Consider the following 26,716-nt stretch of genomic DNA (forward strand, 5'->3'; position numbering starts at 1 on the left):
AACATGCAATAACTAACATACTGAATTTGAAGCATTTGAAGAATTTAAGTATGGGGTAAGTGCAGCACGGATTAAAGAAGTAGATTTTCTTTATTGTGTAAACATGAGTAGCAATACACACCTTTCTGTATAACCGTCAGTTCCAGCAATAGTATTGTTATCACCTAAATCATCCCTGAATTCCCCCAAAGTAACTGAATTGGATTCACTGAGCTGTTGGAGTCACATCTATGCTGTTGTTCACCTTCTCATCTCCTAGCTTCAGTCCTTGCATCTGGAGAGCTTCATGCATTTTAACTTGGTTTCATAGAACTGAATTAATCCTAACCTTTGGCATGCTATTGGTTTGTTTAGCATTTGGCCATTATCTAATTTTTTCCGCATGTACTGGGAAAGAGTCCTAATCATTGAATTTTGTTGTGCCTGCCTTCATACATTTATGCATGGTGATTTTTTTTTTTTGAATTCTCCATAGTTGCTTGAGACTATGAAAAGTCAACAATTTTTAGGAACAAAATTCTGTATATCCTGATTATATCATAATTTTTAAATTAGTGACTCAAATCTTCTGTATTTTTAACAATTTTGATTGCCTGAACTCTCAGTACTTGAGAAATAATATTGATAGTCTAATTATGCCATTGAATTTGCATAATTTTCACTATAATTTACTTTTTCCCTGCTTTATGTATTTTCAAGTTATTCTACATAGTGCAAACTTAGTTATTCTATCTTCCTAGAAAGTTAAATTTTTACCTTCAAACAATGAATTTCTATATTTTTAAGGTTTCTTTCTGTTTTAAAGTCTATCTGGTGTGACATGTCTGTATTTTTATGTATCTATATCTATATTTGTCCACACACTAGCTTCCTTTAATTAATATTTGCCTGAGAATAGAATACTTTTCTATTCTCATTCAGTTTATTTTACTATTAAGTTCAAAATCTATACTGTCTTTTTTTTTTTTTTTTTTTTTTTTTTCCCCTCTTTTCGAAGGCTGCTCCTGCAGCATATGGAGGTTCCCAGGCTAGGGGTCCAATTGGAGCTGTAGCCACCGGCCTATGCCAGAGCCACAGCAATGCTGAATCCGAGCTGCGTGTGCAACCTACACCACAACTCACAGCAAGGCCAGATCATTAACCCACTGAGTGAGGCCAGGGGAACCTCATGGTTCCTAGTCAGATTCATTAACCACTGCGCCATGACGGGAACTCCCACACTGTCTTAATATATTATTTTTTATATCTGGTTTATAAGATTAACCCCCTAAACATTATTGTGATTAAAATATTTTCATATTTTAAAATTAAAGTACATCATTATTTTCAGATTATTATATTTCAGATTTCTTTTGTTTTTACCTAATTGGCCTCTTTCTGTCCAAGGATCTTTTCCAGCATACCTTATTACATTTAGCTATTACATTCCTCTAGATTACATATGTTTTTTATAATTTTAGTTGTCCCCAAATTTTTATACTCTCTATGTTCCTCTTTCCACATTTAGTAATTAATTGGATTTGTATTTATTTCTTTTGATCTATGTGTTCTGTTTTCCTTTCTTCTCATTATTTCCTTCAGTGATTTATTGGCTATAACCTTTTATTTCCCTTTAGTGATGATTCTTGCACGTTCACATACCTATTTAAGGTTTAATCATATCTGGACTAACTTACCCCTAAATATCAGGTTTTATAATCCAATTAAATTACATAGTATTTTTGTAAAAATTTTATCTCTGTCATCTTTACTCTTTCCAATAGATAGTACTATGAAGACTTTGTTCAGAAAATAGTTGCCTTAGTTACCTACCATTCCTTTTATTTCTTAGTGAATTTTTATTCAGGGTTTTTTGTGTGGGTGTATGTGCCAAAGTTTCCTCCTGAAGTCATAGTAATTTCCTTTTGAATTATATTCTATTTATTAAATATACATATGCTTTAGGGCAGTTCTCTGCCCTCTTTTGTTAAGTAGTAAATACTTATGTAATTCTCATAATTTCATTGAGGTATATAATAAACATAAAATATACACATGAGATACAGATGAAGAGTATATTGAATAGACACTTAACAAGCACCTGAAGAATTTGCCCTCAAGCCACAACAAACTTTATCTCTGACAAAAGAAGTTCTTTTGTGTTCCTTCTCAAATACATGCCTGTTCCTTCCAACCATCATTTATAACTTAATCGTTTCAGTGCTTTACTTTTCATCACAGTTTTGCATCTTGTTTTTTGCATCCTTACATAACATAGTTGGACTATTTCCTACTTTTATATAATTTCCGATCATAAGGTTTTATAATTTTGTAACTTGGACTAGTACTTAACAATAATTTTCACTGATTTCAGTATTAATTTTATAAATGTTTAGGTTTATCCATTCTATGTCAATGAAAATTTAAGTTTGTTTCAATTTTTGACTATTAAGTCTCAGGCATATATGACTTTTCTTGCACATGTCTCCTCTGGCATGTGCCTACATTTCACTTGGATGTATAGATACCAATAAACTGATGCACTGTGTCATAAAGTATACATAATTACATAACTTCAAACTGAGGATGTCTCACTTACTTTGGGTTTTCTTATCCTTGAGTGTTTTTTTCATTTCTTTTACACATTTTTTTCTGTTATTTCATCAGCATTCACATGAGAATTATAAGCAATTTTTCATCAGTATGGTAGGAGGATACATGCTCATTTTCCTCTTAACTAAGATCTCTCAGACTGAGACAAGTTTTGTAGAGAGGACCCACATTGATCTAATTGTTTAGGTAAAAACAATAGGTGGGCTATTTCTGTTCCTGTAGGTGGGTAGCCTCTTGTTTATGGAGTTCACCAGTGTCAGAGGCCAATCTATTTATAGTGGAACTTTGGGGGTTTTTCTCACCCCAATTGTTTTGGATTGTTTCATAAAGGGCATTTGTGGAATATTGGAATGGGAATATTAGAATCAGATCTTTTCTTCACTTAACTGTGGAATAAAGTTATGTGGGTACAAATTGCAGGAGCCAGTAAATAACAAAGGAAATTCAGGGCCAGTGGATGAAGTCAGCTGTGTAAGTGGTCAGAAATGCCAGTGGTTGCAGAAGGTCCAAATCAGATATAGTGCCCAATGGCCAGGCTCCCCCCCTCCCCTTTTCCTGAACTGCTTTCATCAATTCCTGTTGCTGAGCTCCAACTATTCCCATTGAAACTTAGCTGCTTTTTAGGTAACTCAATTTAGAAGCATGTCAAGAGCATTATTTGGATGGTAATATCTGTCTTTAGTTGTATTTGTTTAAATGGCACACAATGAACAGCAATTTTCTCAGTGTAGGTCATTATAAAAGTATTATTCTTATGATACAATATTTACATACTCAATAGCATTTTGCCTATTACAATAATTAGTATAATCAATAGTATTTTACATTTTACATGAATTGGTATAATCCAGTGATACATCATGTGAGAGTCCAGGACGGGAAAGCTATGCTCTAAGCCCCTTCTTATGAAATTAAAATGTTTGGCCAAATTCCCAGAATGGTAACCCTAACATTTCAATGTAGTTTTGGAAGTCCTAGCCATGGCAATCAGAGAAGAAAAATAAATAGTAGGAATCCAAATTGGAAAAGAAGTAAAACTATCACTGTTTGCAGATGACATGATACTCTACCTAGAAAATCCTAAAGACACTACCAGAAAACTGTTGAATGAAAACTCTGATGAATACAGTAAAGTTGCAGGATACAAAATTAATACACAGAAATTGATTACATTTCCATATACTAACAATGAGAGACCAGAAAGAGAAATTAGGGAACTGATCCCATTTACCATCACATCAAATCAAATCAAATCAAATATCTAGGAATAAATATACCTAAAGAGACAAAAGACCTGTACTCTGAAAACTATAAAACACTGATGAAAGAAATCAAAAATGACCAGACAGATGGAAAGATATAACATGCTCTTGGATTGGAAGAATCAGTAGAGTCAAATGACAGTACTGCCTAAGGCAATCTACATGTTCAATGCAATCCCTATCAAATTACCAATGACATTTTTTACAGAACTAGACCAAAAAAAATTTAAATTTGTGTGGAAACAGAAAAGGCCTCGAACAGCTGAAGCAATACTGAAAAAAACCAGAACAGAGGAATCAGGCTCCCTGGCTGCAGACTATACTACAAAGCTATATTCATCAAAACAGTATGGTACTGGCACAAAACCAAAATATAGTTCATGGCACATTGCTCCTTAGCCCCTCAGGCTGTCTCCACATAGCTAACCCTAGTCCTCTCCCTGGAACTGACCTCTGGAGCCCGAGTCTCAGCCCCCAGCCCCCACCTGAGTGTCTCAGGCTGTGGTGTCTGGGGTGGTGGTGCAGATGATCTGTTTGGCTCTCACTCTACTTTTCCATCCTCAGGTCAGCTGCTGTGCTTTTCTCAGCAACTTTGAGGTCCCTACATCTCAGCTGATTTCCTGGTTGGTTAGGTGGCTTCCCAGGTTGTGGATTCCTTTTCTCTTTCACAGCTCCCTCTCAGGAATGCTAGCCCCATCCTGATTCCTTTTCTCTCTCTCTCTCTCTTTTTTTTTTTTTAGACCTGAATAGACATTTCTCGAAAGAAGATATACAAATGGCCAAAAAGCATATGAAAAAATGCTCAGCATCACTGATTATTAGAGAAATGAGAATCAAAACTACTAGATGTACCACCTCATATCAGTCAAAATAGCCATCATTAATAAGTCCACAAATAACAAATGCTGGAGAGGGTGTGGAGAAAAGGGAACCCTCCTGCACTGTTGGTGGGAATGTAAGCTGGTACAACCACTATGGAGAACAGTAAGGAGGCACCTCGGAAAACTAAATAGAGAAGTACCATATAACCCATCGGTCCCACTATTGGGCAAAACTGTCCTTGAAAAAGACACATGCAACCATATGTTCACTGAAGCACTATTCACAGTAGCCAAGACATGGAAACAACCTAAATGTCCATTGACAGAGGAATGGATTAAGAAGATGTGGTATATATACACAATGGAATACTACTCAGCCATAAAAAGAACAAAATAATGCCATTTGCAGCAACGTGCATGGAACTAGAGACTCTCATCCTGAGTGAAGTAAATCATAAAGAGAAAGACAAATACCATATGATATCACTTATATCTGGAACCTAATATATGGCACAAATGAACCTTTCCACAGAAAAGAAAATCATGGACCTGGAGAACAGATTTGTGGTTGCCAAGGGGGAGAAGGAGGGAGTGGGATGGACTGGGGTTTGGGGTTTAATAGATGCAGACTATTCCATTTGGAATGGACTAGCAATGAGATCCTGCTGTATAGCACTGGGAACTATATCTAGTCACTTATGATGGAGCATGATAACTTGAGAAAAAGAATGTAAATATGTATGTACAGTAAAAAATTGACAGAACACTGTAAGCCAGTTATGATGGAAAAAATAAAAATCATTTAAAAAATGTAAATAGTATATTAAAAGAGTAGCACAGGTAAAAAAACAAAAAACAAAACCAACCAACCAAACAAACAAACAAAAAAAACAAAACCAGAAATACAGATCAATGGAACAGGATACAAAGCCCAGAAATAAAATCCAAGCACCTAAGGTCAACTAATCTATGACAAAGGAGGCAAGAACATACAGTAGAGAAAAGATAGTCTCATCAATAAGTGGTGCTGGGGAAACTGGACAGCTGCATGTAAAAGAATAAAATTATAACATTCTCTTAGACTGTAAACGAAAATAAACTCCAAATGGATTAAAGACCTAAACATAAGGCCAAGTACTATAAAATTCCTAGAGGAAAACATAGGCAGAACGCTCTTTGACATAAATCATAGCAACATCTTGTTTGATCCACCTCCTATAATAATGACAATAAAGACAAAAATAAAGCAATGGGACCTAATTATACTCAAAAGCTTCTGCACAGCAAAGGAAACCATTAAAAAAATGAAGACAACCCACAGAATGGGAGAAAATCTTTGCAAATGATTCAGCCCACAAGGGTTTAATCTCCAAAATATACAAACAACTCATACAACTCAACAACTAAAAATAAACAACCCAATGGGCTGAAGACCCAAATAGGTATTTCTCCAAAGAAGACATACAGATGGCCAGCAGGCACATGACAAAATGCTCAACATCACTAATTATCAGAAAAATGCAAATCAAAACTGCAGTGAGGTACCACCTCACACCACTTCAAGTGGCCATCATTAGCAAGTCAGCAAATAGCAAATGCTAGAGAGAATGTGGAGAAAAGGGAACCCTCCTTCACTGTTGGCGGGAATGTAAATTTGTACAACCACTATGGGAAAACAGTATGGAGGTACCTCAGAAAACTAAATAGAGAACTACCATATGATCCAGCAATCCCACTCCTGGGCACATATCCAGACAAAACTTTCATTGAAAAAGATACATGCACCCCATGTTCATAGCAGTGCTATTCACAATAGTCAAGACATGGAAACAACCTAAATGTCTATTGACAGATGAATGGATTAAGACAATGTGGTACATATATACAATGGAATACTATTCAGCCATAAAAAGGACAAAATAATGCCATTTGCAGCAACATGGATGGAACTAGAGACTCTCATACTGAGTGAAGAAAGTCAGAAAGAGAAAGACAAACACCATATGATACCACTTGTATGTGGAGTCTAAAATATCACACAAATGATCTATCTACAAAACAGAAACAGATCATGGACATGGAGGGCAGACTTGTGTTTGCCAGGGGGTGGAGGGTAGAGAGGGGGACTGATGGGGAGTTTGGGGTTGGTAGGTACATACTCTTACATTTAGAATGGATGGGTGATAGGGTCCTACTGTACAGCACAGGGAGCTGTTTCTGGTCTCTTGGGTTAGGAAATAAAAAGAATGTGTGTGTATGGGTGGCTGGGTCACTTTTCTGTACAACAGAATTTGAAGGAACATTGTAAATCAACTATAGGTCAATTACATTTTCTTTTAAATTAAAAAATATATATATATTGAATCAATTCTTCCATTTCTACTCCTTCCCATGCCTCTAAAAAAAAAGCTGAGCTGAATTTTGATTGGGATTTTCCTGAGTCTATAAATGAATTTTAGGAGAACTGACATATTCACAATGTTGTGATTTTCAAGTAATGAACATGGTACATTGTTCCATTTTTTAAGGTGTCTTTAATTACTTAACTATAACCCTAGTTATTTCATGTTTTTGGAAGTATAAATTGTATACATGTTTTTACATTTCAATTTCCATTGTTCTTTGTAGGCATGTAGAAATAGAATTAAATCATAAAATTATTGATCACTCCTACACTCAGCTTAACATTGCTTTGAATGATTCATATTTTGGAAGTATCTGCAAAATATCTAAATAAAAATAATCAATTAATTCCAATGCATACTTGAGTTTGTTCTAGAAATAGAGAAACATTTCAGTGTTTTTCAATACATATCATTGATTTTACAAAGAGATAAACATTGGATGATATTAAGTATTGAGGAGACATTTGATAATGTTTGGGCAACTGGGAGTGAACAAGTATTCCTTTGCTTCTCAAATTTATCCATGATATAGCACAGCTACAAATTTTACAAGTTTTTGGCTTCCAGTCCCATGATGATATTCTAGTCCTAAACCGCATGTCTATTTCTAAGTCCAGAATTAGTCTAGATTTACATTGTGTATTGTCCAGTGTATGATGGAAATTTAGACTAATCATACATTGGAGGTTAGGTTCTCTGACTGTAGCCTTTGGAATTTTCCCTTTCATGTTATTGATTTTTGCTTTCTTTCCTCAATATTAATATTTAGTGTGTGTTCAATATTCAGTCATTTTTCATTACTATATTTGTATAGTGAAGTGTGATATAGTCTTCTTAATTTTGAAACATGAAAATTCAAAAAAGACATCTGACTTATGTAAAGATTAAAATATGTTGTATAGTAATAGTTTTAATATACTTTAATAAGAAATAATTTTGAAGTTGGTATACCTGAAAATACTGTATAAAATTTTATATAGGATGTTAAATGATAATCCAGGTATGACAAAATAGCAGGTATAAGTTATTATTCCATAAATGAACTCATAAATATACTGTTTTGTGGGAAAAAAATCCAGATTACAGCTTCTCTCATAACATAACTACTCAAATAATTCAGTGTAAAATAAATATGTGTGTGTGTATGTATACATATATATATAAATATACACTAACACTTTACACACACTAATTAATAGAGCAAAGTTTTATCCATAAACTCAAAGAACAGAGCTATAAAAAAAGATGATGTTTCTCAGATTTCATAAAAGATTTCCATTTCAATATATCACAATATCAAATAATCACCAAAACAAACAAAAAATACCCACCAAAACAAACATAGGTTATCATGACCAATTATTCAATGTAATAACATGTATTAGTATGTGGGAGTTAATATAATTAATATAAAAGTGCTTAAAAATGAAGGAAATAAACAGGAATACCTCAACAAAAATATGGGCACAAAAATATAAAATAAACCAGAATGTTCAGATATGTAACATTTTTGACATTAAAAAAAATAGTAAAATGAAAAGAGATGTGAACAACTTGTTATTTATGCCTGTCCTCTTTACTAATGTTTTTTTTTTTCTTTTCTTTTGAGGGTCTCACCTGGGGCAATGGAGTTTCCCTGGCTATCGGTTGAACTGGAGCTACAGCTGGTGCCTACACCAAACCACAGCAAGGCCAGATCCGAACTGCATCTGCAACCTATGCTGCAGCTTGCAGCAACCCTGGATCCTTAACCCACTGAGCAAGGCCAGGGATCGAACCCACATCCTCATGGACACTATGTCAGGTTCTTAATCTGCTTAGCCACAATGGAAACTCCCTACTTTACTAATTTTTAAATATTGCTCTCAGTCTTAAGAAACACAACTCCTGCACAGAATAGATAACCATAAAGGAAGGAGGAAATGAGAATGTATTATAAAAAGCCCTTAATATTTTTAAACTCCATGACCAAATAACTTATAGAACTAACTTTTAATATGAAATTCTAAAGATAAATAAGATAAAATTTTTCTTTGAAATGTTAGTGATAAAAAATGTTACTATAATTTAGAAACCCCTTTTTTGTCACATCTGTAAATTATTATGTATTTTCAAAATGTTTCTTGAGAATACCTAGTAAGACAGAAAAGTACTTATGATGTAATAAAAGAAAAAAATCTAAAAATTTACAATGTATTCATTTATGAACACAAAGAAGTTTGAAATAAATTGCATTGCATTTTTAAGAGCTTAAATTATTGAGCATGGAATTATGAATAATTTCTTGATCATCTTTTTTTCCTATATCAAAATGCATTAAGTTTAAATGAACTGGTGTTAAAAATACAGAAGAAAAATCATACTGTGATTGTAATTAACTTAGAGACATTTTTTGACAATAAATAAAATTATTTATTTGATTGAAAATCACTGTTACTTAACTTGATAATATTTGTTTTTAGAGATGTAGTCATAAAAAATGCTGTAATCCTAAAACTTGTGAACTGATTACAAATGCAGAGTGTGGTACTGGGATTTGCTGTGACAAAGAAACCTGTCAGGTCAGTTTTCAAAATATTGCATTATTTTCTTTAATGAAATTTTTATGTTTGCATGGGCTCATTTTTTAGTTTTTTACAGTCTTATTTTTACTCATTTTTCATATATTTTACTTTATGTACACCACTCATAAAAGTTGATTTCAGATTTGAGAGGGGGTCCTTGGGTCTTTATCCATCACCTTTTGAGCTCTGCTTCTCACTGTATTTTTTCAGTCTCTACTCAAGACCCCTCTTATGACTGCATTAAAAAACAATCCCAGATAATTTGGGTGCTATGAGTTCCTGTTGGTCATGCCTGAATGTAGCCCTTTGTGATTAAATACCTTCTGATAAAATTATAATAAGCCCCCAGACACACATTTGACGTGCAATATGCAATGTTTAAATAAACAGACAATAGTAGTTTAAAAATCTAATTTTGAAAGTAGTATAAAAGTTGTGTAGCACTGGGAACTATGTCTAGTCACTTATGATAGAGCATGATAATGTGCAAAAATAGAATGTATACATGTATGTGTAACTGGGTCACCATGCTGTACAGTAGGAAAAAAACTGTATTGGGGAAATAACTATTCAAAAATAAAAATATAAAAAAAAAGAAAGCAGAAAAGGAATCCATATAGAATTGTCAGCAATATATAGCATATCTAATGCAGAGGATTAGCTTTGGCAGGTTCTTGGACGTGACTGACTGAATCTTTGACTTCCCTTAGGAAGTTTTCCCTTTAATATTCCTTCAGAGCCACATCTGATAGGAGACTGGGTGAAATCTGTGTTCTAGGGATTGCTTTTCATTCTAGCAACTTACCTTCTTTGCATCACTTTCAGGAGTCTCTGACAAACATAAAAGCTGATTAATAAGAGGTTTTGATTGTCAGATTTTTTTTCCCCCATCAATGAAATCTCTCCTAATATCATTCCTGTGTGGGTTCTTTTTTACTCTATGGGTTAGGTATTAAAGCCAATGGTCATTTGTTTTCAATGCACATTAATGTACTTCCTAGGGATTCTGCTTCTTAGCAGTAAACCTTGTTGCTTTTCCTTCACCAGAGTTCTCATCTTAGTCTTATCTCCAAATCAGTGGGGTTGAGCAGTAAGACTTTTCTAAACAGCCCACTGCCCTCTACCTACATCCCAAAGCATAGTTCTTTAAATGGAGATAATTGCTACATTTGGTTAGTGAAAATTCATAGTATAAGTTGCTAGGGAGGGCTTTAAGGTAATAGCTAAATGTACTATGCACTCTGTCAGTTCACATTCATTTTAGTATGTGTTATAGCAGAGAATTTGGCCTTCGATGGCATTTAAAGGCTCACAGGTGCCTTACACTCTACTCTTTTTTACTAGTGGCCATAAGATAAAATGGCTTTCTATTTTCTTCTCTATCTACTTCAGTTAGGCTAGTTTTCACTGACATTTTTCTGAAATTTAGTGATTTGATCCAGCTTTTCTCTTACAAATTTTCATTTTAGATAAACACAAGCCCAAGTACAAAGAGAAAGACCAATAGTTTAACTGGCTGTTTTTCTGACACATAACAGTAATTAACATGTTTTTAGCCAGTATCCAGACATTTCTATATGAATTTTAAGAATTTGTAGTTGGTACTGCATAACACCAATTATGTATTGGTTAGTTGCGTCTTGATGACAAACAGTGAAACAAAGAAAAACAAACACTTAGGAAGCTTAAGAAATGAGTCTAGCTTCATTTTCAGGTGCATCGCTTTAAAACAGGAACAACAGAATTCTTACCCTGTACATCTGTTGGAAATCCTTGCCTTTTTGTTGGCAGTTCTCAAACAAGCTTTTTCTGTATGTGATACAGAGAGCTCATTACTGTTCCTGGCTTTTCTAGTCCAGAGTATATGATATTTCAGAAGAGCAGAGGGCTCCTCTCTTTCCCAACATCCATCTCCATTCTGGTAGTGGTGGAAATTCTGACCTCCTCCCAACACTTCATTCTAAGTTAAATTTCCCACTATTGTGTCTAGGGAGAAGTGTTCTGACTATCATCCTGGGTCACAAGCAGTTTTATGGAATTTATAAACTCCTCATGGTGGAAGTGGAATGGGTCCTGGAAGGAAAATTACTTGAGATACAAAAAGGAGAAAGATATCCATTAAGAAACATTTTAGAAATATGGTAAAGACTGGCTGAGTTAGTTACAGTATTTCATGAGTGCAATTAATGTCTCCAAGAATCAGAAGATGACAAACAAATACACATATTTTTATGTCAGATATTTTCTCTTTATCTTAAAGCAAATATCCAGGACAGCCACAGCATTTTAATTATGACAGCTTTCATTAGATCTAGTTTTAGAATTGAAGTGAAAATCACTCAATAGAAAATTACCATTTTCCTTTTTTTTTTGGCCTGTGCCAGCATTATGTGGAAGTTCCCAGATTTAGGGATGGAGCACTCACAACATCTACCCAAGCCACAGCAGTGACAATGCTAAAGTCTTAACCCACTGCATTACCAGGAGAACTCCAAAAAATTAACCATTTTCAAGTGAACAATTCAGTAGCACTTAGAGTATTCACAATGCTGTGGAACTACCACCTGGATCTAGTTCCATCACAGATTCATCTCCCAAACAGGAAACTCCCAACCAATTATGCACCAAGCTTCCTTTATTATTGAATTAGATGGGACTTCACCCCCACCCCCCTTTGGAGCCCTATCTGAAACTGAAGGCCCTCTGTCTCAATCCAGGAGTGCTTTCCTGCTTAGGTTTGTTCTGCCGATCATGAAACTGTGCTTCATGCAAGCGAGACGGGCTTTTATTCAATGGCTGGAAAATGGAGAAGGGGAGCTCATGTTCCAAAAGCACCTTGTCCATGACTACAAGTGGAGTCAAACTTATACAAAAAAGAGGAGGTTATAGCAGGCAGGGGTCTTTTGTCATTCTGATTCATGGAAATGGATGGCGATTTCCCAGAATGCATTTCAAGCACCTTTTCTGCCCTTGGCAGTTGGAAGTAGGTCAAAACAATATGGCACTGCAAGGGGGAAATCTTCGCATTAAGACAAGACATTAAGGAGCTGCAGAGGACCTTTGTCCCACTGAAATTCAGTCAGCTTATACCAGTTTAAGTTCTTTTTTTCCTGTCATGTAGTCACAGCTAGAAATACACAGTTTTGGTTTTCTGCAAGTTTGCCTGGAGGGAGGTTTTTATTAGAAGTGGCAGAGGTTGGGCTTGGGTACTCTATTCCTTTATGTGGCTGAAAACATTCAGTTGTACAGATACTATAATTTGTTTATCCACCCATCCACTTAGGGATATTTGGGTTCTTTCCAATCTATTTTACCAGAACTTTTAAGTAAACTTATAACTTAACATTAAATAATTATAGAAAGTGATAGTTAAAAATACAATTTTGCTATTAAAATTTTTCACGTTTTGTTTTACTACTTTAAAAACAAATGTTTGTTTTTCTTTTTCTCACAGATAGCTGAAAGAGGAACTCTATGTAGGAGAAGCACAGATGTGTGCGATTTTCCAGAATATTGCAATGGGATAACTGAATTTTGTGTACCTGATGTGAAATCTGCTGATTTAGAAACATGCAATAATAAGACTGCCTTTTGCTTTCAAGGATTGTGCCGAGATCCAGATAAGCAGTGTGCAGAGTTATTTGGAAAATGTAATAAGTTGTATCTCTCTCTTATTTTGAGGTTTAATTTAATTTTTTTCTAAAGTCAATAATCTATGCTATATCCATAATAATAATTATTGTTTAAATTTGGTGATAAAACTGCAAATCAAAGCAACTTTGACCCATGTCAAGAGGTAAAATAGACCTAATAAGTACAGGACAAAAGAATAGGATTTTAGTCCAATTTCGGGTGATTGCTGGAAATGGAGTAGACTATTAGAATTACAGATAAGGAAGCAAATGACTGTTTTACCTCTTAATCATTTCTTCATGATCATAACAATTTTTCTCTTCTCAAGTATGTATGTTTAGTATTTCTCCTTCATGTATAGCCAGTAGATGGCACCTAAAATTTATAGTCGATGACATTGATTGGGCTTTGTTGTCTCGATGTCTCTATATAAATATTACCATTTTTAGTTTTTAATGTTTTTTGAGATGAGTAATTGAAACTTTATCTATATTTTCAGTTGCAAGGGGAGGTTCTGATCTATGTTCACAACATGTGAATGGCCAAACAGATAACTTTGGAAACTGTCGTGGTCGATTTTGTCGTTATCGGTGTGTATTTAAGAAAATATACATTTTCCAAATGCTGTGTATGTGTAAGCGTATATACTACAAAGAATCAGTACAAATGAGAGATGACTGTAGTATATAAAGTTAAACTTACATGTTGTACTTCATAAGGTGATGTGTGTTCTGAATAACCTTGGTGTTATGATCATAATAAAATTATAAATTGTCTTCATATTTTGAACTATTAAGCAATATATTGTGTTACTAGGTAACACATGAGTAATTTTCTCTGTCTTATATAACAGGGATTTGGGTTGTGGAAAGATAGTTTGTACCTGGATGCGTTCAGAAGTAGTGCCATTTAAAAATTTTGATACTCAGTATACTTACTATAAAGGCCTTTTATGTGTATCTGCACAACTAAGAAATTCGACACCAGTAAATTTACCGGAGGATTTTACCTATACATGGGATGGCACTATGTGTGGTCCAAAACAGGTAAATAAAATTTTTTCTTGATGTTATATGTGGTGTGTGTGTGTGTCTGTGTGTGTGTAAGAGCAAGATTGAGAATGAGAGAGCTTAAGATTTTTTATTTTTTATTTATTTTTAATTTTAATTTTTTTCTTTTTAGAGCCGCACCTGTGGCATATGGAAATTCCCTGTCTAGGGGTCGAATTGGAACTACCACTGCCAGCCTACACCACAGCCACAGCAGTGCGGGATCCAAGCCACATCTGAGACCTACATACCATAGCTCATGGCAATGCTGGATCCTTGACCCACTGAATGAGGCTGGGGATTCAACCCGCATCCTCATGAATACTAGTCGGATTCATTTCCTCTGTGCCATGACAGGAACGCCAAGATTTTTTATTTGTAATTGGTACCATTTTGTTTACTGCATCCTGATCTTAAGCCCTAAAAGGCAAAATTTCTGTTGATCAAAGAAACACTTGCTTTATTATGTGTCACTTTTCATAATGAATTTTACTATAGGTATTTAAAGTGAGATACACTTGAGTATCTCACTTAACCTCTTCCTTAGGCCAGAATCTGGTGTGCAATAATTTGTGTGAGAAAATGGAAGAAAAAATTATCAAATAAGACATTCAAAAAGCAGGTCAGAACAACCTGAATAGTAGCAACAACAGAGAGTTAATTTGGTTGTAAAGAAAGTAAAACATATATTTACTCATTAGCCTACTTCCCTAATTCTTTTTCTAAAAGCATAATATACTTATTAAAAATTGCCTTTCTTAAGCCATAAGAATAAAACAGGGAGCTCCTATTGTGGCTCAGTGGGTTAAGAACCCAACAGTGTCTGCAAGGTTGTGGGTTTGATCCCTGGCTTCACTCAGTGGGTTAAGGATCAAGTGTTGCCACTGCTGTGGTGTAGGCCACAGGCGCAACTCCAATCTGGCATTGCTGTGGCTGTGGGGTAGGCTGGCAGCTGAAGCTCCAGTTGGACCCCTAGCCTGGGAACTTCCAGAGGCCGTGGGTGCTGCCTTAAAACAAAACAAAACAAAACAAAACAAACAAACAAACAAAACAGAGTTTAAAGACATGAAAAATAAGAAAAATGGAAGCAAACAGTAAACTTATCCCACCAATGGGAAAGATGTTCTGTCTAGTTTCCTGCCACTTGGGCCATGTCACCTTCCTGTTGATAACTAGTTCTCTTCCTGCTCTAACAACGTGACGGTCTATTTCAGAAGCTGGCCTTTAGACCTTGGTACTACCAGTAGTTTAATTGGAGAGTGCCTATTCTAGAGGACACACCACTGCAGAAGCCCAAATTCTGTAATCGCCATGAATTCAATTGCTTTAAGAAATAAAATACTCTTCTAATTTTTCTCCCTTGGGATAAAAATACTGTGCTGAGGGTGTCCTGTAACTGAGATAAAGGGAGAGGTGAGTAGTGAATATGGAGAACTAACTAGTTCTGTGGTTTTGCAGATAGGCTTCCATTGATCATTCCACACTGTGGCCACCCTTTTCAATCTTGTCCTTTCAGCTCTTCATTCTGTTTTTTCCTTAGGACTCTGAGGCTGCAGCTCCTCTAGTATGTTGTGAGGCTAATCAACTAGGTTCTCTCCTTTGCCACCGTGTTCCACGTAGTTGCTTTCTCACTTCCTTTCATCCAACAGTGACCTTCATTTTATTTCAAATCCCAGGAAGTTCTAATTGCCTGTCTCTGATTTTCCTTTACTCTCATTTATTGGGAAAGAGAGGCACTGTGGGGGGCACCACACCTGTGAATTTGAATTGGACTCATTCTGTGGTTATTTTAAAAATTCATCAAGGATGTACCTTATTTTCATTTGTTATTCTACAGTGTTCAGTTGTTTTCAGAGAGGTTAGAAAGAAAAGGTTTCTTTACCACATTCTCATTAAATGTGGGTCCTTTTAAAAATCAATCTGTTGATTGATAGGAAAGACGAGAGAGAAAAAGAGGCGTGAGTTTTTATTATTTATCAACATGAAGAGGAGTATGTCTTCCTTATTAGTTATGATAAAAATTATAAGTAAATACTAAGTTTAATACTGTAATATATTGGGTGAATAATATATCAGAGATAGGTAATATTCCATTAAAGTGAATTTGCTTAATATTGGTTGTGATAGAAGGCTTCATTAAACTATTTATAAGACAGGACAGGAGTTTATCAAGCTGATCATACCACAAGTAAGTAAGAGACATTAAGTTCATCTGAGGACATTCATTTAAAACTTCAAAAAACAATGTCCGGGACATATAATTGTCCAAAAATAGATAAGCTAATCAATGAATGAATAAATAAAATTGTTTTTTCCTTACCCATTCTTTTTTTAGCCCATTTTATTTTTTTAAATAATTCAATGAATTTTATTATAATTGTGCAACTTTCATCACAACCTAATTTTAGAACATTTACATCCCAAATCCCCAGTCCACCTCTCCCTCTCCTGACCTGTTCTCTTTGGTAACCGTAAGTTTTTCAAAGGCTGTGAGTCTGTTTCTGTTCTGCAAATAAGTTCATTTGTAGCCTTTTTTCTTTTTAGATTCCATATATTAGTGGTATATGATATTTGTCACTCACTATCTGACTAACTTTACTTAGTATGACAATCTGTAGGTCCATCCATGTTGCTGCAAATGGCATTTTTTAATTCTTTTATATGGACAAGTAATAATTTCACAATTCCTTTGTATGTATGTACCACATATTCTTTATCCATTCCTCTGGCGATAGACAATTAGATTGCTTCCATGTCTTTGCTGTTGTATATAGTGCTTCATTGAATACTGGAGTACAAGTGTATCTTTTTGAATCATGGTTTTCTCCAGATAGATGCCCAAGAGTGGAATTGCTGGATCAGATGGTAATTATATTTTTAGTATTTAGAGGAACCTCCATAGTGTTTTTATTGTGGTTGCACCAGTGTATATTCCCACCCACAGTGTAAGAGGGTTTGCACCCTCTACAGCATTTATTGTTTGTAGGCTTTTTGATGATGGCCATTATGGCTGGTGTAAGCTAGTAACTCAGTAGTTTTGATTTGCATTTCTCTAGTAATTAATGATGTTGAGCATATTTTCATGTGTATTTTGGCCATCTGTATGTCTTCTTTGGAAAAATGTCTGTTTAGATCTTCTGCCCATTTTTTAGTGGAGTTGTTTGTTCTTTTGATATTGAACTGTAGGAGGTGTTTATACATTTTGGACATTAATCCCTTATCAGTCACTTCATTTGCAAATATTTTCTCCTATTCTGTGCGTTGTCTTTATGTTTTGTTTACAGTTTCCTTTGCTATGCAAAAACTTTGAATTTTAATTAGGTCCCATTTGTTTAATTAGGTGCCATTTGTTTACTTTTGTTTTTATTGTCATTACTTTAGGAAGTGGAATTGGGAAGATATTGCCACAATTTTTTGCCAGAGAGTGTCCAGCCTGTGTTTTCCTCTAAGAGTTTTAGAGTATCCATCTGGTCTTACATTTAGGTCTTTAATCAATTTTGAGTTTATTTTTGTGTATGGTGTTAGGGAATGTTCTAATTTAATTCTTTTATATGTAGCTGTCCAGTTTTCCCAGCACCACTTACTGAAGAGACTGTCTTTTCTCTGTTGTTTAGTCTTGCCTCCTTTGTCGTAGATTAGTTGACTCTAGGTGCGTGGGTTTATTTCTGGGCTTTCTATCCTGTTCCATTGATCTATATTTCTGTTTTTGTGGCAGTAACATACAGTTTTGATGACTGTAGCTTTGTAGTATAGTTTGAAGGGAGGCTGATTCCTCCAGTTCTGCTTTTTCTTTTCAATATTGCTTTGGCTATTTGGTGTCTTTTTTGTTTCCATACAAATTAAAATTTTTTTGTTCTAGTTCAGTGAAAAATGCCATTGGTAATTTGATAGAGATTGCACTGAATCTGCAGATTGCCTTGGGTAATATAGTCATATTGACAATGTTGATTCTTCAATCCAAAAGCATGGTATATCTTCCCATCTGTGTCATCTTTGCCTTCCTTCATCAGTGTCTTATAGTTTTCAGAGTACAATTTTTTTGGTTTTTTTTTTTTTTTGGTCTCTTTAAATAACTTTATTCCTAGATAGTTTATTCTTTTTGATGTGATAGTAAATGGGATTGTTTCCCTGATTTCCTTTTCTGATCTTTTGTTGTTAGTATATAGAAATTAAATCTATTTCTATGTATTAATTTTGTATCCTGCAACTTAACCAGATTCCTTGATGAGCTCTAACAGTTTTCTGGTAGCATCTTTAGAATTTTCTAAGTATAGTAAAATGCCATCTGTAAACAATGATAGTTTTACTTCTTCTTTTCAAATTTGGATTCCTTTTATTTCTTTTTCTTCTCTGATTGCCATGGCTAGGATTTCCAAAGCTGTGTTGAAAAGAAGTGGCAAGAGCAGCATCCTTGTCTTATTCCTGAACTTAGAGGGAATTCCTTCAGCTTTTCACCGTTGAGAATGATGTTAGGTGTGGGTTTTTCATATATGGCCTTTATTATGTTGGGATAGGTTCCCTCAATGCCAAGTTTCTGAAGTTTTTTTGTTTTTTGTTTTTTTTTTATAGGAACGGGTGTTGGATTTTGTCAAAATCTTTTTCTGCATCTATTGAGAGGATCATGTGGTTTTTATTCTTCAGTTTGTAAATATGGTTTATCACACTAATTGATTTGCATATATTGAAAAATCCTTGTATCTCTGGGATAAATCCCATTGATCCTTGGCGAAAAGGTATATGATCCTATTAAGGTATTGCTGGATACAGTTAGCTAGTATTTTGTAGAAGATTTTTGCATTTATGTTCAACAGTGATGTTGGCCTGTAATTTACTTTTTTGTCTGGTTTTAGTATCAGGGTGATATGGCCTCATAGAATAAGTTTTGGAGTGTTCCTTCTCTGCAATTTTTTGGAATAGTTTCAGAGGTAAGTGTTAATTCTCCTCTAAATTTTTGATAGAATTTGTCTGTTAAGCTATCTGGTCCTGGCCTTTTGTTTGTTGGAAGTTTTTTAATCACAGTTTCAATTTCAGTACTTGTGATTGGTGCAGTCATCTTTTCTATTTCTTCCTGGTTTAGTTTTGAAAGAGTGTACCTTTCTAAGAATTTGTCCATTGCTTCAAGGTTGTCCATTTTATTGATGTATATTTGCTTGTAGTAGTCTCTTATGATCCTTTGTAGTTCTGTGATATCTATTATAACATCTTTTTCATTTCTAATTTTATTGATTTGAGTCCTCTCTCTTTTGTTCTTGATGAGTCTGGCTAAGGGTTTATCAATTTTGTTGATCTTTTCAAAGAAGCAGCTTTTAGTTTCATTAATCATTTCTATTGTTCCCTTCCTTTCTATTTCATTTATTTCTGCTCTGATCTTTATGATTTCTTTCCTTCTGCTAACTTTGGGTTTTGTTTTTTCTTCATATAGTTGCTTTAGGTGCAAAGTTAGGTTGTTTATTTGAGATCTTTCTTGTTTCCCTGTGTAAGCTTGTACTGCTGTAAACTTTCCTCTTAAAACTGCTTTTGCTGTATCCCACAGGTCTTGATCCTTGTGTCTTCATTGTCATTTGCTTCTAGACATTTTAAAATTTCCTCTTTGATTTATTAAGTGATCCATTGGTTGTTTAGTAGCATGTTGTTTAGTTGCCATGTGTTTGTGTTTTTTGCAGTTTTTTTTTCTTGTTGTTGATTTCTACTTTTACAGCATCGTGGTTGGAAAAGATGCTTGATATGATTCAAGTTTTTTTTTTTTAATTTTTCAAGGCTTGATTTGTGGCCAAGAATGTGATATATCCTAGAGAATGTTCTGTGTGCACTTGAGAAGAATGTGTATTCTTCTGCTTTTGGATGGAATATTCTATAAATATCTATTAAGTCCATCAGATCTAATGCATCATTTAAGGCCTTTTTTTCCTTGTCGATTTTCTGTCCAAATGATATGTCCATTGCTATAAGTGGGGTGTTAAAGTTCCTCACTATTATTGTGTTATTGGAGATTTCTCCTCTTAAGGCTGTTAGCAGTCATCTCATATATTGAGGTGTTCCTATGTTGGGTGCGTATGTATTTACGATTGTTATATCTTTTTTTGGATTGATCCTTTGTTCATTATATAATGATTTTCTTTGTCCCTTGTAACAAACATTCTTTATTTTAAGGTCTATTTTGTCTGATATGAATATAGCCACTGCAGCTCTCTTTTGATTTCCATTTACATGGAATATCTTCTTCCATCCTCTCACTTCCAGTTCGTAGGAGTCCTTAGAACTGAAATGGGTCTCTTGAAGACAGAGTACATGTGGGTTTTGTTTTTGTATCTATTCAGCCAGTCTCTGTCTTTGGATTGGAGCATTTAGATCATTTACATTTAGGTTAATTATTGATATGTATGTTATTACTGCCATTTTGTTAATTGTTTTGGATTTGTTTTGTTGGTCTTTTTTCTTCCTTTCTTCTCTTGTTCTCTTCTCTTGTGGTTTGATGACTATATATATATATATATATATATATATGATTGTTTTAAGTTGTTGGTCTTTTAATTGCAAATGCATCTCCAATGTCCTGCCTTTGTACCCTTCTTTTCTCATGATTTCTGGTTTTGGTAGCATATTTGTGTGTGGATGATTTCCTGCCTTTACTATATTTCCCTTTACTGGTAAGCCTTCTCATTTGTAATTTTACTATTTTTAGCTGTTTCCTTTTCTACCTAGAGACATTCCTTTAGTATTTGTCATAAAGCTGATTTAGTGGTACTGAATTCTCTTAGCTTTTGCTGTCTGTAAAGCTTTTGATTTCTTCTTCAGATCTGAATGAGAACCTTGCTGAGTAGAATATTCTTGGTTGGAAATTTTTTCCTTTCATCACGTTAAGTATATTATGTCACTCTCTTCTGGCCTGCAGAGTTTCTGCTGAAAAAATAGCTGATAAACTTATCAGGGTTCCCTTGTATGTTATTTGTTGCTTTTCTCTAGCTACTTTCAGTATTTTATCTTTGTCTTTAATTTTGGTCAGTTTAATTAATATGTGTCTCAGGGTGTTCCTCCTTGGGTTTATTTTATATGGTGTTCATTGTGCTTCCTAGATTTGAGTAAGTGAATCTTTCCACATATTAGGGAAGTTTTCAGCTATTACCTCTTTATATATTTTCTCCAGGAATTTCTCTCTCTCTTCTCCTTCTGGCACTCCTATAATGTGGATGTTGGTGCATTTAAACTTGTCCCAGAGCACTCTTAGACTGTCTTTATTTCTTTTCATTCTTTCTTCTTTCTTCTGTTCTATATCAGTAATTTCCACCAGTCTGTCTACCACTTCACTTATTCCTTCTTTTGCCTACTGTATTCTGCTACTGGTTCCTTCTAGTGAATTTTTTTTTTTTGTTATTGTATTTTGAATCTCTGCTTTCTTATCCTTAAAACTTCTCTTTCTTTGGTTAGTATTTCTTGTAATTTATCAAACTTTGGCTCCAGTTTTTCCCAAAGACCTTGAATCATCTTTACTATCTTTACTTAATGTCTTTTTCATGGAGGCTAATCCTCAAAACACTTAGCCATCTTTCTGAGTTTTTTTCTTGTTCCATCACCTGTGTCATATTTCTCTGCCTTTTCATTTTGTATAGATTTTTGTGTGGGTCTCCTTTTTTCAGGCTATAGGGTTGTAACATCTCTTGCTTCGGGTGCCTACCACCTTGTTGGTAAAGTTGGTACAAGGGCTTGTTGCAGGCTTCCTTATGGGAGGGACTGGTGCTTGCCCACTGGTAGGTGGAGCTGATTATTATCCTCTGGTGGGTGGGGCTTTGTCTCTGGCTATGATCAGAGACAGCCTGTTTGCAGATGGGTGGGGCTATGTTCTCACTCTGTTGGTTGTTTGGCCTGGGACTTCTCAGCCCTGATGGATGGGACCAGATTTTTCCAAAATGGCTACCTCCAGAGGAGTTCACACTCATGATTATACCCAAGGTCTCTTCCTCCAATATCCTTCCCCAAGGGGAGCCATAGAAGCCCCCTTTTTCCCAGGAGATCCTCTGACCCAGATTCTTCTGGAGTGTCTGCTTTTCCCTGGGACCCAGTGTACATGAAAGCTTGTTGCACCCTCCTAGAGTAGAGTCTTTGTTTCCCTCAGAGTATTTTGTTGATGGTTCTTCAGCAGTTGGTTGTAATTTTGGTGTTTCCATGAAAGAAGGTGAGGTTAAGTCCTTCTACTCTGCCATCTTAATTGCATTCTCCTATCCATTCTTATACACAGAATGGTATGAAAATATGCTTACATAATCCACACTTTTCTCCTCAGGAAATAGTTTTAAGTCAGTGATTTATTTATTTTTTTTAACTGAGATATGATTTCTTCTAGGACACTATATTGTCTCTTATTTAAAGATGGGATCTTATATGATAGTTAATATTCAAAACATCATCCCAGCCATTGACAAAAGCTGAGTATTTTCATACTGTCCCTTGCTTTTCCTGTTGTTATAAAAGATCCAGCTACGATTTCATCTGTTTGGATGAAGGAAATTATCTCAGAAGAATGGTTCTTAAATTTTCATGGCTATTTGTCCCCTAAAAACAACCCAAAGAAGTGTGACTAGTTTATTGTTGCTTCAATTACAATGTTTAAGGAGCACTAGAATTAAAATAATTTTGTGGACAGATAATTCTGGTGTTATTCTTGCTGGTTTCATCAAAGCACTTTCAGTTAATAAACAAACTGATATTTGTTCTTTTCTTAATTAGTGATGGTGATAGAAAATAATGATTTTTTTTAGACTATTCATCAGATAGTGAGTATTCTATGACATATTTAAGAAAATTCATCAGGTAGTCTTAGTAGATTCTCTCAAAGATACTCAAACTAAAGTGAAATTTGGATAGACAAATATTAACATAAAGTCTACATAGAAATTAGATTAAATAGATAGATACTCAAAATAATATCCTGTATTTAGTGAGCATTTTACTATGTGCTAAGCATGGCTTTTATTCCTTTATGCATAACAAGCTACTTCATGTCCATAACCTATTAGTTATAATTATTACTCTAAATTCAAGGACAGATAAAGTGAGGTATGGAAGGATGAAATAAATTTTTCAAGGTCACTTTGCTAATGATGCAAAATTTAAGAGAGATTGTCAGTAAAGTTGGAAAAAGTAAAAAGTAAAAATGACGGGAACACTGGTTTTGATGAGCATTGATCATTGGGCTCTATGAGTAAAGTAATTCTTGTACTGAATATTGGCTCTGTCAGTCACTGGTGCCATGACCTTAAAAGTATACATTTAATTCTTATTAACTATGAGGATTAACATAGCTCCTTCACAAGGTCAATATGAGTATATGTTATAAAAATGCATAGAAAAAGTGAAGACAGATCCTAGCTCATTGCAAATGGTCAATACAGGTTGGCTATATTTGTACTTATACTATTTAATATCAATAAATGCACAGTTCTGCTCCTTCAAGGGAATAACAGTTTTTGATTTTCAAAATCTGATATTTGATTAGGTAACAACATACCATTTGACTCCAAGTTCCCTTATTAAAATGAGTATATGTGAAATGCAGATTCATCTTAAGTATTTATATCTTGTGCACCTAATTTTCATACCTAACACAGTTGTTCAATTCCTGATTTTACATTTAAAATTTTGTTGTTGTTTGTTGTTTTAATATTTTAGTTTTGTATGAGAGGATCTTGCACAAATATCAGTGACTACGTACAAAGACCAAACTGTAACTCCACAGCACGATGCCGTGGACATGGGGTATGTACAATGGTTAATCTATTTTTAATAATAGTTATTTTGATCCATGTCAATAACACTTTTCAGTGTAATAATGCGTAAAAGTATACGAGGTGTAGGGAGTTTCTATCGTGGCTCAGCACTAGCGAACTTGGCTAGTATCCATGAGGATGTGGAATCGATCCTTGGCCTCGCTCAGTGGGTTAAGGATCTGGCGTTACCATGAGCTGTGGTGTAGGTCACAGATGTGGTTCAGATCTGGCATTGCTGTGGCTGTGGCATAAGCCAGCAGCTACAGCTCTGATTGGGCACCTAGCCTGGGAACTTCCATATGCCGCAGGTGCAGCCCTAAAAAGACAAAAAGAAAATTATATGAGGTGTAGAAAATATTTAAACATTCACACAATATATTTATATTACACATATTACTTATAATCTAATATTTTTATAGGAGTTGTTTTCTGTTCATTCTGATCTGCTTCATCATTGAATAGCTTCATTGAGTTTCCCCGCATGTCTCTTCCATACTATATTTGAAGATGGACTTTCAGATAATATAAATTTTAACTATTGTACATAAATTTTTAACTATTGTTAAGTAGTGGTACAGTGATGCTGTTGTACATTCACCTTTGGAGGTGGTTTAAATCACTTGCATGGGGACAGTCCTTCTGGGCTTCCTCTGGCCAATCATCTTGCTTCATCTGGCCTTGAGTCCATATTTAGCCTGACTCAGGGCCCTTGTCTGTGTGCGTGTGCATCTTTTAGCTAAGATAGATTCCAGTACCAGGTCTCTAGGAAGTTGACAGGATGTTCTATGGGCTGGCGCCCCCTCCCTTCTCTGACCCCTCAGGACTTTTCTGTACATGTGTAGTTCTGAAGGTCTCTTTGACCCCAAGAATGAGAAATAAGTGACCTGTTTTTCTTTTATCCAAGCAGGACTCAGCTTGTCTTTGCTTCTGCCATAATCTTTATTTTGAAGTGTCTGTCCACAGGGGACAGATTCTAGTTGCTAAACCTGGGACCCATCTATTTCCTATCTCACCTCCATGCATGCATTTGGCTTTAACTTTATGGCTAGTATCTCCTGCCATAGCAAAGCTTCATATTTTACATAGTAGCCTAGGAAAAAAAGTGACCTGTCTGTGTCTTTTATCAAATTCTTCTCCCAGATCACTTACATGTCCTATTATTGACATTTCCTTTTCTGTTTCTTTCCTTTCTTATTTAATTTAAATTAATGCCTTATCAAGTTTTTAATGAAACTATTTCTAGGTTCTTTGTTTGGTTTTGGTTCTTCTTTCAATTCACCCATCAGATCACATTTATACATATTTTCCAGGCTTCCCATTTCTAGCAAAATAAATTTTGCTAACTGTGTCTGATTAAGCCAACCTCTTCCTTTAGTTTTTCCTCATTTTTTTTTTTTTTTGGTAAAAATTGACTCTTATCACTGCTGATTTTTTAAATTAGCACAATTCATGGTATATTCAAACTCACAGTATTTTATAATTTCTAGCTTCATAATCCTTATGCTTTTCTAGAATAAGGCATTTCAGTTGTATCGGAATATACTTTTATTTAAAAGTACAAGAGATAAATAAGAGAAAATCTCTACGACATTTGAAAATGTCGTAGAGATTTGACAATAAATTTGAAAATAAATTATTATATTTTTATTTTTTAAATTACTTATCACATTAATGTAAAAACCACCTATAATATACTAAATTATAGTACTTTAATAACTTATATTGACCTAAAGTAACAAATAATGTTTAAATTTCTATATTGTACATAAAATACTCTTTTTAAAGTTAGTTTTGGTTTTAGGTTTGCAATACTCAGCTCAATTGTCACTGTGATGCTGGATATGCTCCTCCAGCATGTGAACCATCACCCTCATCGCCAGGAGGAAGCATTGATGATGGGTTTTGGATTTTGGAAGGTTAGTATCTAAATCACTGAGAGCTTTCTGCATTTATAAAAATATCATACATCCCCACGGTCCGTGTGGCTTTTGAGCACCCGACATGTGGATAGTGCAACTAAGGAACCAAAATTTCCTTTTTATATCACTTTATATAAATTTTATTTATTTATTTTCTTTTGTCTTTTTAGGGCTGCGCCTGTGGCATATGGGAGTACCCAGGCTAGGGGTCCAATCGGAGCTGTAGCCGCTGGCTTACATCACAGTCACAGCAACACCAGATCCAAGCCACATCTGTGACCTACACTGCAGTTCATGGCAATGCTGATCCTTAACCCGCTGAGTGGAGCCAGGGATTAAACCTGTGTACTCCTGGATATGAGTCAAATTTGTTACCACTGAGCCGAAATGGGAACTCCAGATTCAATTTAAATTTAAGTACTTACTTGTGGCTAGTAGCTGCTGTATTAGACGGCACAGGTCTAGATCACACTGTCGATAAAAATTTTGTGTATGGTTTTAATTTAAATCTAGAAATGAACACTTTAATAGACCTTGTCTTAGTTTTAGCAATGGTTCCCAGGAATTTTCTATTTACACAGCAGCAATTTCTAAATAGTGTTAGTACAAATTCATGTAACTGTCACACAGTGAGGCCACACCAAAATGTCAGAGTTTGGAGCAGAGAAAAGTTTATTGCAGGCCATTCAAGGACACAAAATATCTCACAA

General features: G+C 34.8%; 1 protein-coding gene across 1 annotated transcript in view; it reads left to right on the forward strand.

The window, feature by feature from the left end:
• The window catches only part of LOC100049687 (ADAM3b), a gene marked incomplete at its 3' end in the record, with an annotated part of 90,583 nt that overhangs the window by 45,775 nt on the left and 18,092 nt on the right, over nucleotides 1-26,716 (forward strand). The window contains 6 exon segments of the mRNA NM_001098595.1: nucleotides 9,543-9,641; nucleotides 13,099-13,294; nucleotides 13,777-13,867; nucleotides 14,131-14,323; nucleotides 23,990-24,076; nucleotides 25,889-26,003. Of these exon segments, the coding sequence (NP_001092065.1) occupies nucleotides 9,543-9,641; nucleotides 13,099-13,294; nucleotides 13,777-13,867; nucleotides 14,131-14,323; nucleotides 23,990-24,076; nucleotides 25,889-26,003 (781 nt within the window).

Source organism: Sus scrofa, chromosome 15 (genome assembly GCF_000003025.6).
Source record: "Sus scrofa isolate TJ Tabasco breed Duroc chromosome 15, Sscrofa11.1, whole genome shotgun sequence".
In the NCBI taxonomy this organism is placed as follows: Eukaryota; Metazoa; Chordata; class Mammalia; order Artiodactyla; family Suidae; genus Sus; species Sus scrofa.